At 39.1% G+C, this 16,600-nt stretch overlaps 2 protein-coding genes across 5 annotated transcripts; both read right to left on the reverse strand.

Moving 5' to 3' along the window:
- Nucleotides 1-4,532: 4,532 nt before the first annotated feature.
- Nucleotides 4,533-16,543, reverse strand: LOC111267988 (uncharacterized). Of its 4 annotated transcripts, XM_022846628.2 has the most exons (9): nucleotides 16,322-16,543; nucleotides 11,933-12,002; nucleotides 11,642-11,776; nucleotides 9,338-9,462; nucleotides 8,978-9,050; nucleotides 8,149-8,444; nucleotides 7,415-7,687; nucleotides 6,953-7,164; nucleotides 4,533-6,723 (listed from the first exon to the last, which is right to left on the reverse strand). In XM_022846628.2, exons 3-9 carry the CDS (start codon nucleotides 11,769-11,771, stop codon nucleotides 6,462-6,464), a joined length of 1,371 nt encoding a protein of 456 aa, XP_022702363.1. In that variant the 5' UTR covers nucleotides 11,772-11,776; nucleotides 11,933-12,002; nucleotides 16,322-16,543; the 3' UTR covers nucleotides 4,533-6,461. The 4 variants fall into 4 exon arrangements, with proteins under 4 accessions (XP_022702363.1, XP_022702364.1, XP_022702365.1 ...); XM_022846629.2 differs by lacking the exon at nucleotides 11,933-12,002; XM_022846630.2 differs by having other exon boundaries at nucleotides 9,338-9,450; nucleotides 11,642-12,002.
- Pus10 (Pseudouridine synthase 10) lies at nucleotides 13,667-16,120 on the reverse strand. The gene has a single exon (XM_086971522.1). It carries the CDS (start codon nucleotides 15,438-15,440, stop codon nucleotides 13,935-13,937), a length of 1,506 nt encoding a protein of 501 aa, XP_086827648.1. The 5' UTR covers nucleotides 15,441-16,120; the 3' UTR covers nucleotides 13,667-13,934.
- Nucleotides 16,544-16,600: the final 57 nt, after the last annotated feature.

The following is a 16,600-nucleotide window of genomic DNA, read 5'->3' on the forward strand; positions in this document are numbered from 1 at the left end:
TTTTTAAAATGATCAATTTTAAAATGTTTTCAAATGATTTAATTTTAAAAACTCCTGCTTTTAATGATGTGTATGTTTGGACGCACGAACAGCAGCTTAAACCCTACCGTGACTTAAGGTAAAGCTCTTATTACTGAAATTTTACACTCTGCCTCCGCAGGAAACGAAAATTGCCTTCAGTCGTAACCAAACAGAGACGCAGCAGTAACAGAGATTGGAGACTGATATACATCATTTGTTGTACTCAACATCACAAAAATTGCTGAACAATTATTATGAGATTACCCTGGTTTACTACGATCTATCACAATGGATTTTGCTTTCAAATAGATTATGGCATTATCAGCTGCCAATCAGACTTCGAACGATACCAACGCAAGGTCCACTCAAACAAACCATAAAATTCTATCCGATCTAAATTCATCTAGCTGGGTCGTTCTCTTCAGGTGACCTGCTTATGGCCGGCCTTGTGTACGTGACTATCCATAAATTACTTCCTGCTTGTTGTGCTTGTGTCCCACTGTAATAACCGCCAGCTAATTATTGACAGAAGGTTGGCTCTCGTCAGCATGAGTTCGGTTTCAGCAGCATAAACAAATCATACCATCAAACAACGTTAACTTGAAGGCTACTATTAGAAGACAGCTAGTCCCTTGTGCACGTTAGCAACAGTTGACAGTAAGCCAAAGCAGGGTTTGTGAAAAGCGCAAACAGAATACTACCCGAGCGCTCTTCACACCTCTTATTCGGCGTATAATGCTTATTTTTCTTATGTACCACATACATAAGCCAACATTAATCATACTGTAATTAGCCTAATGCACAAACAATAGCAACCTAGAGCAGAAGCGTGCCGAACTTGATTCGTAATTCCCAGAGTGTATATCCAGCGGCGCAGATGTAAAAGAGGTCCAAACGAATTATTCGTACATTTATAGAAAGCCTATTATCGACTTCCGGTAGCTATAACCGCCTACAAGTTGGTCCGACAGGTTGAGCTACAGCACGACATTGATGGTGACCGCTGCAGAAGCTAGGCTGTCACACCTCACTCGGCGCTCTCCAACCGGCGAACACCTTACTGCATAGAATTACGGAAGGTAGTCAAGCAGGAGCCCTCAGTCACCAGCCCAGATTCGTTCAGAAAAGCGTACGCACTAAGGGAAATCGAAAGGGCTTTAGTGACGGGGATGAATTAGGGATGGGCGCAAAGGCGGCGAACAATATTATCGATCCTATCGATGCCTTGCTCTTCACCGAAACCCGTTGTCTCTGGGTGGGGTCTAGACAGACCTGCTGGCAAAGTAGAGTTCCGGCCTTTAATTCTCCTTCATCGCTGCGCGTGAATTTTTATGCCTTCGGGCTCTGTGTATCGAAGGTGAATCTGTTTAAGGACAAAAGCAAAGAAACCTAACATGAATGGACATACTTGAAAACACTTTAGAGTAGGAATTTTGCACCGGAGCTGTACTGAACGACCGGATTATGAAAATCGATCCGAGATATTTACCTAATATATATTTTTTCACGTATTCCGATATTTAAAGCACCATTTCAGACGGCTGGCTTTCAACCAGTCACGTGGTTCTTAGTTTACTAAACAAATCCGTCACCACTAGACTATTACAGCCAGACAAAGAATGGACACATAGTATGACGACCATGGCATCTGGCATATGGAGGCAGGCCAATTTAGTGGTATTGTGTGGTATATCTCTCTTTCTTGTCTACTCACATTCTCATCCTAAAAACAGTGACATAGTTTATATAATTTTTATAATGTTATTCACTTGAATCGATGATCGGTAAGTGCAAAATGAGCCAACAAAAACAAAACCGTTTGCTCAAAAAAGGGAAGTACTTAAATTAAAAGGTACTCTACAGAAAAAAAAACATAGACAAACGTTCTATATCAGTACATTTCATATATGTAGCAAATTCATAGTGACTATAGGAAGAATACAAAGTAGAGCTTGTTCGTCGCAATAAACATTTCTCACTGCGTTCTATTTTAAGCTCTTTATTGTGAGATCAATAAAGTGTCACGTTTAAACTTGTGGGTCGTCAAAATATGGGATCGGCAGCAATTACAATCGTTTGGATCCTTCATAGTTCCGGTAATTTTCGACAAAATTTATTCATTGATGCTTAGAAACTACTCCATTGGCTTCATAAAACGACCATTTTAATTTGAAACAAAAATGATATTTAAAAATAGACTGTAAGAAACGGTCCGGCCTGTACCCTCCTATGAGCGTACTTCGTAAGCGAATAAAAAAAAATTCCGAGGTGATTCGCACCTTTTACGAACACATTCACGGATTTCATTCTGAAAAGCGGTACTACAACCGCACAAAATCGTTTACCTACATGTTATTCACTAAAACGTTCTGTATAAACTTTACAATTGAAGTCATTGTACTATCATAATCTACACAAAGAATGGTCCCCATCAAGTTTGCCTTCAGTTCAACCGTTTGTATTAGCCTAATGCAAAGTGTGTATCGGCAACTGCCAAGAAATCTTAATATACAAATAGTGCAAATCTAGCTGTGTTCTAAAACCTCTTCAAATGAGGTGCTTTCGTCAAGAAACCCCATTTCTGGTGTTCACGTTTTTTATCGAATCCACGTCTATTTTTCTGTGCTCAATTCGAAGTTGACGGACAGGAGGCCAAGTCTGCATGCTGTTACCAAAGAGAAATCGAAACGGTCCTAACTAGACTAGATCAAATATAAGAACTATCCCTTAATACGGTGTTCCAACTAGCTTCTTCCAAATCGTCGTGAATTTTTCAGGTAATAACTCAATAAAGTAATAAAAACCATAATCATAGCAGAATCGCACAGTAGGTGCAAGAGCCTTTCAGAATAATACCTATTCTGAGGTTAATTACTTACGTTTATTTTCTACAAAGCTTCCTTAAACTTTTTGATTCCAATGCATATTCGTAGGAGTATTTGTATATGGAGGCAATTACTTTACATTGGTTACTTGACAAGCTGATGCCACATACAAATATTGAAACGAGTACCCCTGTGGCAAACCTTTATCGGATTCGTAATCAGAACCAATCTTTACCCAAATGGATGTTAGAGTAGAGAATGCTTCAGCCATTAACTGATTACCGTACGTTTAGTTTATTTCACGAGTACGGAAATATTCGAGTAATGCCGCAATAGAAAACAAATTACTTCAAACGGTAAGCATACTTACATTGCATTCTCTTATATATATATATATATAGTTATACATGCATGGTAAGCATAGCACCTTGTCACTTTTCTGAGAACTGCTGCAACACCCAAGCTGAACAAGCTCGTCATATAGGTAAATACGAAGCCTAACTATGTAGAGTCGTTAAACGAACACTATGTAGTTTATTGATTTGTGAATTTTCTTTGAACTCATGTGATTGTTATTGGTATAATAGAAATAGGAAACGAGATGCCACTGCTTGAAATAAGCTTACGTTCCCTATTTTTCTCTCTCTTTAAAATAGTAAAACTACGAAAAGTCTGTGATGTACTAATGGCAATTTACTCATGGCATTATCACCTCATGGATTTATCAAACGAGGATATGAACTAATAGAACGTATATTCATTGTCAAAAACCTGAACCTTTAATGTAACAGACAAAGGTTCACCTACCACTTCCGATCGATTAAGTCGTTAATCACTGTTTGTCCACAGTACATAATACGTGCGACGCATGATTTGTTTGGAGAATCTATATCCTTTGGCTAAGCAGCCAATAATTAAGTTATTTGCTCGTCTGGGTTACGAGATAACAACAGATCGACCATCATACCTATGGTAAACAGCAGAAGCCACGCATCATTTGTATCTAACACAAATCACACGAAGAAGAACGCTTGAAATTTTTGAATAACACATCGTACGTAGCATGATTGACCACTTTCGCTATATAAACTGTAGCAAAAGTCTCTCTTCAGTTCAAAAAAATGTTTCTTTGCGGTTTAAATTTAGATTTAAATATATAAATTAAAAATGTTTTCAGTCAAATTATCGTTAAAATATTATTATTAAAAACTCTTCAGACTCTTTCTCACATATTATATTATGATCGTACCTTAGACGATCGTCCGTGGGCTAGCAATAAAAGCACCATTAGACGAACGTCTATAATAACGACACAGTTATTTTTGATGAAGATATGCCGTTTTAATTCTTCAAGAAAACCGCGGATATACTATGTGTTTGCTTTAACAGTTTCTTGTGGTCTAAAAATATCGGCAAAAATCAATATAAATGACTCGTCCAAAGGCCCTATACATTTGCAAAAGAAAACTCTAGACAGACCCCGACTCGCTCAAACTAAAACAAAAATTTTCAAGCGGAAACATAAAAGATTTGCTTTTTGATAAAGATTAAGTTTTACCAGGCGACTTACCCATCATGCACCTATGTGTCAACAGAAAAACACTGAATTACTGTTTTGCCAATAAACCTATTAATTATTTTTTTTTCTATAACCTATACTAACTACATAAACAAAAACACACCAACTTGATATTACTTTGAGGGATGTATTTCGATTGAAGCCTAATGTCGACAGTCAATCAAAAACTGTTGTTCATTCAACATAAAATCCGAAATTGTTGGGCTTTGCCGTTCAAGTCTACTTTATTTTATTTAAAGTAGTTTTATCCGACGCTTTCGTAGCTCCTGTAATCCCCTTACGTTATCCTTGCGTCAAAGATTTTCTTTAATGATAAAATCGTTGTTTATTTCAAACTAGAACTTGGTCTTGTGGTTTTCGGAAAATAAACGAAGTGCAGAGATCTGGAGTCTGTTTCTTATCTAGATAATTAGTGATTCAAATACATGCAATACGGATACCTTAGATGCAATACTTTTTGTTGGTAAAAATTACTCATAAAGCTTTTAAAACAAACTAAATTTATGCGATTAAAAGTAAGACAAAACGTGTAGATAGCCAGTGGATTCCTTTTTTTTTAAATTATATCACGCATCAGTAACGACTCACAAAAAGTAAATTTCAGCTGCTCATCGACGTTAGCTAGGGTACTTTTATCTTACAAATGAAAGCCTCCGTAAAAATTATAGGATAAAGATGGCAACAAATTTAGTTGACGTTGCGATTTAATTTCAAACTTTTACAGTTGAAAGCATAACATCGTAATTTCAAATGATTGAAAGTTAGAAGCTTGGAATCTATAAATCCATCCGATTCAAAGTAATTCGATAAACCAAAATCCCCCATATCTCTCGCTTATTCAATAATTATAGTAGTCTCACAAAATTCAAAATTCAAAGACGTAGCAACACAACAACCGAAATTCTCGTATCGTCAATTTTTTCTTCTGACTCAACGATTTCGAGATCCTCACATTTGACTTGACTCAACGGCTACACTTATTTTTATTCTCTGTTCCATAGCATTGGAACAGAATTATCCCAGTCAATCGTTCCTGGCAACGCTGTTCCTTTTTCGCGAATATGACCCTTTTTTTTACTAGGTAGGTTTATTGTTAGCGTTACCGTCATCATCATCTTATCATGTTTGTACCAGTTTAGTATTGTAAGCGTTGTTAATCATTTACATCGTCGCAATTACTGATCACTAGTAATAATAACAAATAATAATAAAGTCTGTAGCAGTTTTTAAATTACCCACACTAAGGTGTGTGCCCCAACGCTAAATGCTTCTATCTACGTAAATTCATCCTATTTACAGTGTGATATGTACATCGTATTATAGCTTTTCTTATCTCATTTGTTATCGTTCTCACTTATGATCGTTTTCGTTAACCATTTATCGTTCTGATCGCTTCTCTAAACAAGCGAAAAAATGGGAAGAGATTAAGGCGATATCCTTAAGTTTTCGTTTTATCATAGGTCAGACTCATTTATTGTCGGAAGCAGGATACCCTGTGTGAGTATCCCCTTTTTAAGAGGACCCTAGTATACCAACCTCGGCTTATTAATTCTGCTGAATTATAAATGTATTTATCCATATAATTTATACTATATGCATATCTAGACATTAGCTGTAGCCCAGCGCCTGGAACCCCGCCCATCCTCTCTTTGAACGTTATGTACAGAGCGATAAATCATGACCTTCCGTGCTATCTGTGTCAGACAGGGCTACCAACTTTTACCTGGGTGGTTTAAGCATTTCTTTAGTTACAGTTTCTACTAGATACAGCCCGATACGGCTTTCACAAATCTTTTTCTCGTGGTTCGCAGTGAATATTTTCAACTGCGTATGGCATTTTGTGACGAGCGTGAGGCAGCGTCGTATAGCGTTCTTCTGATGTGCGGCTTGATCAATCGTGGAGTTCGCAAAACCAGTTTTTCTTGATCTATAAAAAGACATCGATATGAGTATCGACTATAATCGGATATTCAAGGTGGAGATGCCATAACGTTGAAGGCGATTGATGTGGACTTCTCATGTTCTAGTAACTATATTCACGAATCATCGAAGACAAATTTCTGCTCGTCATTTGTCGTGTAAGTGACTACAGAGGAACCGCCGAGCGTTCCAAGTGTTAGCGCGGGTATAGCGTTCCTGCCCTTGGCTTTGGCATGAGTTAGGATGTGTGATTTAAGATTAGTCGATTGGGCGAATTTCTTGTTACAGTTATCAAATGGACAAACGTATGGCCTATCCCCCGTGTGAATCCGGACGTGTGTTCGAAGATTGAAATCGAGCGAAAATCGTTTTCCACAGCTGAAAGATAAGTAGAAAAAGTAGTACAACACGTTAGCATAATTAATTCACATTACCTTGTGTAGTAACAATGCACATTTTGGTTCAAACGAGATTATCAAAAAAGCTCATTCTGATTAATTTTATTACCTATATGTCATAAATAAAATACCTTCTGGCCAAGTCGTGCGTCATATATAATAGTTTACATATAGAGTACATTTAAAACGCATCTTAACTGTTTTCTTACCCATCGAATGTGCATTGGAATGGCTTTTCTCCAGTGTGGACAAGCTGGTGTCTCTTCAGTTTCGAACTTTCGACAAACGCCTTACCACACTCTGCACAGACATGCACCCTTGGTCCATGCGTGTGGAGATGTTTGCGCATGGCGCCATTATCCCGGAACATCTTGCTGCAGCCCTTGTGAGGGCAAGCAATTGTACGAGCTGCTGCGTCTGCCTGCGGAATCCAGGCAAACAGTCCAAAAACAAAAAAAAATCAGTGATCGTAAAAAGTTATACCATTATTTTTACTTTGCCTCTATGTGGGATTTGCTGTAGAAAATTCGCTGCATCAAAAGATACAGCTATACATACATTTGTCTAGTGAGCAAAAAAGTAATATATACTTATATGTACGTGTAAAGTTGGATAACTCAAATAAGGTACTGATTCTTGATTACTTTGCCAATTATGTTGCTTGCACATACCTGTGGTTTGACACGCTGAATTTTACTCTTAGCCAACTCGGCCAGCTGCTTAGGGTCAGAGAGGTCAACTCCTGTTGCCAATGTTAAACCCAACCCTGACGAAGACGCCTGAATTGGCACATTAGCAGTCAAAATAGTACCTGGGGTGGCTGCTGTTGAACCATGTGAGCTCTGCATGTACTCGCTAAAGTCTGGGTCAACCTCTACACACGACTCTTCGATCACTGAGATATCATCGTTCTCATTGGTTCCACCTGACGCCCACATTGTCACCTGCCCAAAACAGCAAATAAGACAATACATAATTGGGAAATTACCAGAACTGGTTACTAATGAAAAATGACATCGCTCATTATCCATTCTTACTGAATGCGATTAAAAATTACAACACATGCATAATACTCAACATCGACAACACCAGTTTTAGCGTGAAATATCATAGCCATTAATTAATAAAATAATAAATCAAACGATTGCTATTAACTTCAAAATTACTTTAAAATTATCATTTTTATTGAGAACAAAATGCAAAAAGTAACCAAAGAAAGAAAGAAAGAGAGAGAGGGAGCTTAACTTTCAAGCTTGTAAATAATTGTGCATGCGACTTATGCCAAAATCGTTTGTTTCAAAACACCTCTCTTCAACGGAGATGACTTCATACACATGTTTTATATATTACGATACGGAATTTCGAGTGATTGTCCACAATTTGGCTTAACAGACAACGGACCCACCTGGAATTCGCCGTCAAGCGTTTTTATCTGCACCTGTTTTTGCTCCCATTTGCGTGCTTTACCAGGGGGCATTCCGCTAACAGGGACTGTGGTCAAGGCCACTTTTCGCGTACCAGCCGTTTTCCGTGTGCGTCTCACGACGGTGCCGCCGCTAGCGCTTGACGTGTGAACAGCAGAAGCTCCTCCTGCAACCGATGTTACCACTGACGGATGCTCAATCGAAGTGATCAAATTCGCCTCGTCGATGGGTATAGCAATTTCGGCTGTGACATACTCTTCTCCAGTTTCACCATCACCTGAGTTGTGGAACAAGCACATTAATGTTTATATGATTGCTTTGTAGCTCTGGCGTGTAAAGCTTTCATTAACATAAGTCATGTTTTTTATTGTCGTTTTTTTTATTTTTCTGTTAGTTTTATTTAATTTTGTTTAATTCAATATGTGTATTGCAAGTAGTGCAATGGAGTAGGGAAACTCAACGGAATACGTGTACTTAACTGCAGAGGGGCGTAGTTATAAATATGAAATAAATACATAAATAAATAATTTTTGGCAGGCACTTTCACCAAATTATAAATATCAGTTTAGTTGATCTAACGTACTTATGATCATATCTAATGCGCATCTCTTTAAGTGTGATAATCTGGTAACTATGAACATACGGCCATTGCTAGTTCAAATGACAACTATGGAATATTTTCACCATATCGTTTCATATCGTCAAGTTTGTCAAAGAAAATTATGGTAGGTTTAGTAGGACCCGTCTGAAGGAATGCCTAATGCATTAAGTATCGAACGTAAAAAAAGAACATGGAGAATGCATGCTCACCTTCTGCTACACCGCCAATGACCTCTTCCTGAGTCTGAAGAATCATCTCTTGGGGAACATCCTCGGCGAACTCCTGGAAGCAAAAAAAAGCGCTTACACAAGTGAAACTTGTATGCATAAATAGTTCATATTTGTCAAGATAGTTGTGCTATCGAAGTACGACTATTTAAGGGTTCGCAAGCAATTAAGTTAATTAAATTATATTGGATTTTTTTCGGCTTAATTGTAACATTATATCAACAAAATAATATTGTTATTGCTACTTTTGAAATTACCAGTACGTACAAAAAAATAATCATAATAATATATATTTATTAATCGGTTATTTTATAAATCTGTTCAAATTGTGATTATACCAACCTGCAGCTGGATAACCCCCTCTTCTTGCGGGTTTCCTTCATTGTCGATGGTAATCTCAACTTCCTGAGGTTCATCGGTATACACCTCACTTGCTTCAATGATGTTCCCTTCCGCTGTAAAGTAGTCTGTGCTCAATCGAAACAAACCGAGCAATGCAGCGGCGGCACGATTCAACCACCGACAAAATTGACGAGTAAAATCATCGAACGATAACGATACACGGACAGAAAAAACAACGCCAAAAACAAACAACAGGAACAATATCAAAAGGGTTAAGGGGCGCCAGACCACGGGAACCAGCAGAAGGATGAAAGGAAATAAGAGATGCAGCACGAGAAATGAGTCCCCACCAGACGACGGCGCAGCGGCCAATTTTGTCGATACGAGTCAAGCACGACGAGGCGTATTAGCCATTGTTACCATTGAATGGAAGAGCAACACCGAACGACATCACGAGCCAGCAACAATATCAAACAATAATCAATGTTAGCAGCAGTATAACGTATCACGCACGTGCACACTCAGTGATATGGTATTTTGCATGTATAAGAGTAGAGAGAGACAATGGTGTTCCCACGCAAATTACACAACAACAAAGTACCTATCGATATGTCGAATCGTCTGCCCAATGCATATATGTATAACAATAATTTTATGTTGTATGGTGAAAAAGTTACCGAAAAATCCTAGTAGCAAACTACACGGTCTAAAAATTGGCAGTTACTAAATACAGTGTTAGAAGAAAGCAAACAACAAACCCAAAGAGGACTACTGCCATTAAAAATGTACTTGTTTATTTAGCTTGCGTCAACGAATTCTCAAAATGGTATACTTGATACTTTGATATTAAAAATATCATCAAGGTAGATTAGTGCTGACAATATACATGACGCCATTATGAAAATACCGTCTATCAGCCTAACTCTGCATCTGTTTTTGCCTTCATTAGCTAATAACCATTTTATTTACATGGTTATATTCATCCAAATGTATGGTATTCATGTTATCGCCATATATGCTAATTGGTAAATACTATGCATGATATTGTAACTACTATGTGAGGTAATTCACGAAGAAATTGGACCGATAACGACATATTACCTAGTTGGGGACAGCAAGAAAACTTAAACATGAAAATAAAGAACACCACGTCACAACCCTCAATAACTCGCGATAGTTAAGCCCCATAATACTAGTTAATATGATCTGAACTGAATTAATTTGTGAGTTCCAATCGAATTTTGATGCAATCACCGTTGCCTCATAATATTGCATAAAAGTCTGCCTCTAACTGAAACTATTAAACTTGCCCATAAAAAGTAGCCTGTCGAGGAACAACACTAAGTCGGCCCTGTTGACAGTTCATTCTATCAGAACGGCAGAAATCAACCCCGTTTAATTCTAATGGGCGATCATCTAAACAGTTACGCGGCGCAGCAAGAAAATGCAGCGGAAGTCTATTGAAAGGCGACAATTTGCTTTGCTTTTACCATACAAGTATATCTGACAGCGCCGCAGAACGGCCTATGAAAAAAGAGTGCTCTGAAGTGTTGGTTGCAACATTTTTCTTAAACTAGGCCGTTTTTATTAATGATTTAACTATCAGAACTGTTAGTTAATTGAAAAGAGTTCATTTATGGAAATGTCTCGTTTGTCTTATTTCGAACTGAGCAGGATTCACTGGATTTTTATTTCGCCGATATCCATCCCAGTTGTTTATTACGTAATAGGTTTCATGCAGCTAAAGTATTTTAAGTAATCCTGTAACGCACTTAGTGATAACGGTACGTGGGGGCAAGAGTACTTGAACGAACGGTTGATATTTATACGCGAACTACGTGCGGTTTATTACTGACAGAAGTCGGTGGTTAAGAATGAGATTCTAACTTTTGGCTTGGGTTTTTTCTTATATAATGAGTGGTTTTGACAAAGCGAAGTACAACCAATACATTATCTATTATTTATCGAGACTCTCATGAATTAACTGAAAAATCTTAGCAATTTGAAGCAATACTGCTGATTAAGAGTTTTCATTTCTTCTGCACCAGTATTTTACGGCTGCTCGCAGATGCTCAACGGATGTTAAACGCGATAGCATTGTCAGTAACACTAAATTGACTTAACGACCGCCAAAATATGTCGCCAGTTATCCCATTTTTGGTACATAGATTGCTGGAGAGTACAGGTTCAGCTGTTGGTAATAGCTACAGCAACATGAATGCGGCGGCTCCTGGTTCGTGATAATGCGTGTGTTGGTAGGAGGAAATTGTAGGTGATATCATAGCGATTAGTTAGGCTACTCACAAGAGCCACTATCGGCGGTGATGACTCGCTCTCCGTTGGCATTCTCCACGCAAATCACCTCTTCTTCACCACCACAAAATTCACCCGTCACAACAATACATTCTTCGACCGCTTCTGATGACGAAGACATAGCGCCTGTGGGTAGAAAATACAGTTTGTGATGCTCAAGTGGACAACAAGTTGAAGCTGCTCCTCTATCGTTTGTCAGCGAAGTTAACCTTCTGTCTGTAGCAACGATATAAAAAGGGAGTCACCAGGCGAAATTAGGGGTGGGACCAGTTCTCTAGTTACCCCTGTCCTCCGAGGATGTTGTACGATTTCGTCTGCCAACCGGCTAAGACTAGGCTACTGGTGATGAAATCTGTAGAGTAACACAGATACAAAAAAAATCAAATACAAAGAAATACAACAGATATCTATTTTATTAGCGCTATGGTAGTGACAAACACAAAAATTAGGAAAGCAAAGTTACTGGGTAACAGCGCACTAGTAAATGATAAAACAACGAATTAAAAAAGTTCAGCTGTTTCGCAAGTCGGCGGTAAGATTTAATATTTATTTAGTACTATAGTAATATTTATAAGCTCATCATACTGGCTAACACGAATAACGCTGTTAACCTAAAGCCATAAGGGTCTGTCTAACTTGCATTGAGAGAATGTTCCTCTAGGAAAACATCTTTAAAGCCTATTGGTTACTTGAGTATCTGATTGGCATCACATACTGTGATGTTATCAGTCAATAATGCAAATCACAAGCAGCTGTACTGCTTTGTTCAATCGGGTATTTTTAAGATGCTTCAAAACACGAATATTCTGATTTAAACCGAGGCGCTATTCTTTAGTTTAAGACGCGATCTGGCTGACCTAACGGACAGTTAAATCCTTCGAGAACAGCGATAAACACCCCACGAATACTATTCAATAATACGTGTGTTATGGAACAGATAATCGCATTATTCCTGAAACACTTCACATTAGTATTGATAGCAGTACTCTCAGTGTTTAAGCGTCTGTAGGCGTCGATCTGGATGTATTGACAATATTCTAAGGAATTTAATGGATAATTACTTTAATCTACTTGATGTCCTTGCAGCGATTCTACACCCCCCATAAGAACCGAATTGAATTGTTTCTAAAAACAATTATTTACTGATAAGTACTGGTTAGTCAGAATTTGCATATCTTTAGATAACAAATGTGAAAACTCCTATGCTAGTGACTGATGCGAGAATGACTAAATGCAGAAGTTTATCTTATTGGACAACAGGCTACGTCAGTAATTCAATACAACAGACATATGTGAGCTGATCACACAGCGCGAAAACTTGCCAGTATAGTAGTTTTTGCTTAAATTTTTGCCGTATAGCAAATTGTGCATCTCTAAGTAGATTTTTCCGGCTTGATCTTAGTAATTCTCAAAGTGGAATCAAAATCTGACGACAATTTTTGAGACTACGCCTCATTAATACATATAAAAAAAATCTTTCAAATTTACTTGAAAGATACAGTTACGTCTAGTAGACATAACTAGAAAAAATAAGATGTAACCACTCGATTACTCTCAGTCTTGGGAAAGATAGCGCCATCCTGTCTACATTTAGAATATGGAGTGACTTTCTATTATGGATCCCGTAGGAATTTCACGACTATCAGTAACTAAACAAGTTTTTGGGGTTATCTAAAGTTTCAGCTTCCATAACAAACTTGTTTTCCATAACCAGCTAATCCTCGGACACCTATACCCATACGATCGAAATGCTTTCTTGTAAAAAAAATCTGCTTAAATATGTTCTTTACTCGGTTATTCCGATCTGAACAGCTACGTTACTGTACGTAAGACCAGCTTATAGTATGCTGCCACCTCAGCCACCATTGGGACAGGTACCTATATCAATGTCAACTAAGCATAGCAGAATCAAATACAAATGATGTTCCTATTTACGAGGCAAACAGTTGTAAAGTGGATTATCAAATTTCGTTAACCAAAGCTAACGTTTTACCTAGAATGAAAAACATCACGAACTCAAATATTGTATTAAATTAGCCCACTAACAGAACTTTCTTTATTTATAAACATAGATTTCTTAATCTAAATGTGCATATTTACAGAACCGCAAACAAGACATGCGCCGCTTTCCATCCTATTTTCTACTCCATCTAAACAACTATTCATTTTCATCGCGATTCCTTTTCTCTCTGTATTAAACTTCTTTTAGTATACTCAGTTAAAACATTCTAACATATTAGCATATTTGTACACAACAACAAAAAATACGGGGAATATGTTTTAACTAAACGATGTCCCCCTTGGCACTTCGGTCACTGTCATAGGTTAAAACTCCATTTTCAAGGAGCTCCGTAGCTCCTCGCTCTGGCGGCCAATCCAAATCAACTTTTGTTACGTCCAAATTCTCGATGTCCACTGCTTCATCCAAGAGCGTGCAAACATTCGGCAACGTCCTTCCGAGGTCACCATGTACAAATTCTTTGACGTATGTTCCTGCTTGGGTGCAAAGTATCAATTTGAACTTAAAACTGTCAACGATCTCTATTTCAGCCGAGTGGATCGTTCTATCTCGAATCATTGCTGTGCGTCTATGGAGAACACGCATTGGCGTATTCTGTTTGAGGACGAGATTTTTCAACGAGGTTAACTTGCTGAAGTCTATCTCGCTTGTAGGCTTTGCCGTCACACAATAAGCGCAATAAAATTTGCGCTTATGCTCCTCACCATCCTTAAGATCTTTGACTTGTTCCCTTCCAATAAGCTGGAGTCGGTTGACCGCGATATCTTTTGTTGAAGTATTGATTTGTACTTCAATTTGGGCCATTTCTTCGGCTAGCCAGTCAATCCGTTTTGGCCTCCATACCTCGAGAATAAATGGGCGGCCTTCTCCAAGCATTCGAACGTCCACATCTTCTCGGCCTGATGATGAAAACGTTATTCGTTCACATAGGACGGTACGCCTAACTACGTCGGTAATCAGCTCTTCGACAGAGTTTTTCATCTTGCGTTCACCTTCGATCAGCCACGGGGTCTGACTCAATTCACGACTGTATTTGCAGTAGCGGCCTGCTAAATAGATTTGAAGGTGGCCACAGGTGACTTTTGGTGGCTCCGGAGCCTTACACAAGGCTTCCGGTGGAGGAAACTTGAACTCGGCTCGAAAGTTGTCCTCACTTGTTCTCTGAAGAAAGGAGGTTATTGTCTTCGTTGAAAACTCATCGCGTCGCATAGCTTTTCGCGACTTCTTCACAACGGGTTTTGCCAATTTGTTGACTGCATCTTGCTCCACCGGTGTTAGCGCACCAGGTAAAATAATATTAACCTGGAATGACGCTTTTGGACTAAAGAGTACTTTGAATTCATCTTCGAATAGAAAACCGATCACCATCTTCACGCAGTCCTTAACTGTGACTAGGCATTCTTCAGCGAGTTTGTACATTTCAAACTTGTTCTTCACCGTTAAGTACACCAGCCGTTGGCGAAGCAAACACACTGGCGGGATCGCGATCGTTAGTAGAAAGTTATGGAAACGGCACTCCGATATAGCCACTGCTTCGACTACAGCTTCAAATACTTCGAACAAGTAGACAGGCTCAAGAAGACCCAAGCACGCCGGACATATCCCACGCTGAACCCTTTTACACTGAGGTTCGCCAGGAGTTCGCCACTCTTCAAATTGTCTGCAATAAGCATTTGTCTGTCGCTCACCGAGCGCCCGCAAAATACACATGCGGCATAAATCATGATTAAGAAGGAAATTTTTGACGTTTTCGCGAAGTTCGTCTTCCATAATTGGCTAACACGATGACACTTTATAAAGAACCGACACAACAATGTCTGAGCACTTTGTACACGCAGATACTTTGTTGATAAGTCGATATGCTGGTGTGTTGAGGTCCTGCGCCAAGCACGATAAGTATCAAAGTAACTGCATTACACTACACGATCAAGAATAATTACCAATATTCCTACTACTACAGAAGCTGATAATAAAGTGACTGTATTCGCAGATTAAATGGTAACGTTGTTTTTATCTGCCGGAGCGACGACACAAAGAGAGCACGCTAAATAACTACGCTAATTTCGGTTGACTAACTTAAAGGGGTGACTTCTTTTTGTTTACAACGGGTCAATTTTTGTTGCAAGTCGGTGTTAATGGGAATTAAACGTCACCGTCACATAAGGACAGTGTAACAACATATAATAATATAACCAACTTGGGGCTGTCTAGCAGTGAACCGAAACGTGCGTGCGTCCCAACTGGCTGGTACTACTGGTTAGTTACAAAGAACGGGCCGGTTGTGAGTGGCGTTGGTGACAACCCAATGAAATCTACTATGACAGGTTCGCTAGAACTCGCTATGCCTGAAAGGTGGACACGAACTGCTGGTGCTACCAACCAGCCCGAGGGTGGCCTTCTGTACCAATATCAGCGGCCGAAAGGGACGCCATTGCTGGTCGATGGCGGCTTCGTCCACCATTTTTACTATGGCCGTCGCCCGGCTACACAGCAATGGAGGACGGTACCGGCGCAGTCGCGCGAAAACACTCTTACTACTTCGCAGGCCAACGGCATAAAAATTACGAAAATCGGCTCACTTTTGTTGAAAAACCGTGTTGAAACAGTGCCTGAGGAGCTGTAAACGTTAGGCCTAGACGCTAGGAACTTACCGAACAACTACAAGTGCTGATAGGCCGGCCTGAGCCGATATCACGATTGGTCGATGTCGCACAATTTTTATTAGGGACGTCACGGTGGTGACGGGAAACTCGTTCCAATATTTCTGGAGTCGATTATCCTTACAAAAACACGAGCACGGCAATTCGCATTCAGAGAAATAGCCTGGAGTGAGTGAATTGGTACGTTGGGTCGCCGTGGTACGCTTTGTGGTACTGAACACAGTGGACGCATTGATTTGGTGGGTATGCCTGAAATCGTTTCGAGTCCTC

Source organism: Varroa jacobsoni, unplaced genomic scaffold (genome assembly GCF_002532875.2).
Source record: "Varroa jacobsoni isolate VJ856 unplaced genomic scaffold, vjacob_1.0 scaffold_1246, whole genome shotgun sequence".
In the NCBI taxonomy this organism is placed as follows: Eukaryota; Metazoa; Arthropoda; class Arachnida; order Mesostigmata; family Varroidae; genus Varroa; species Varroa jacobsoni.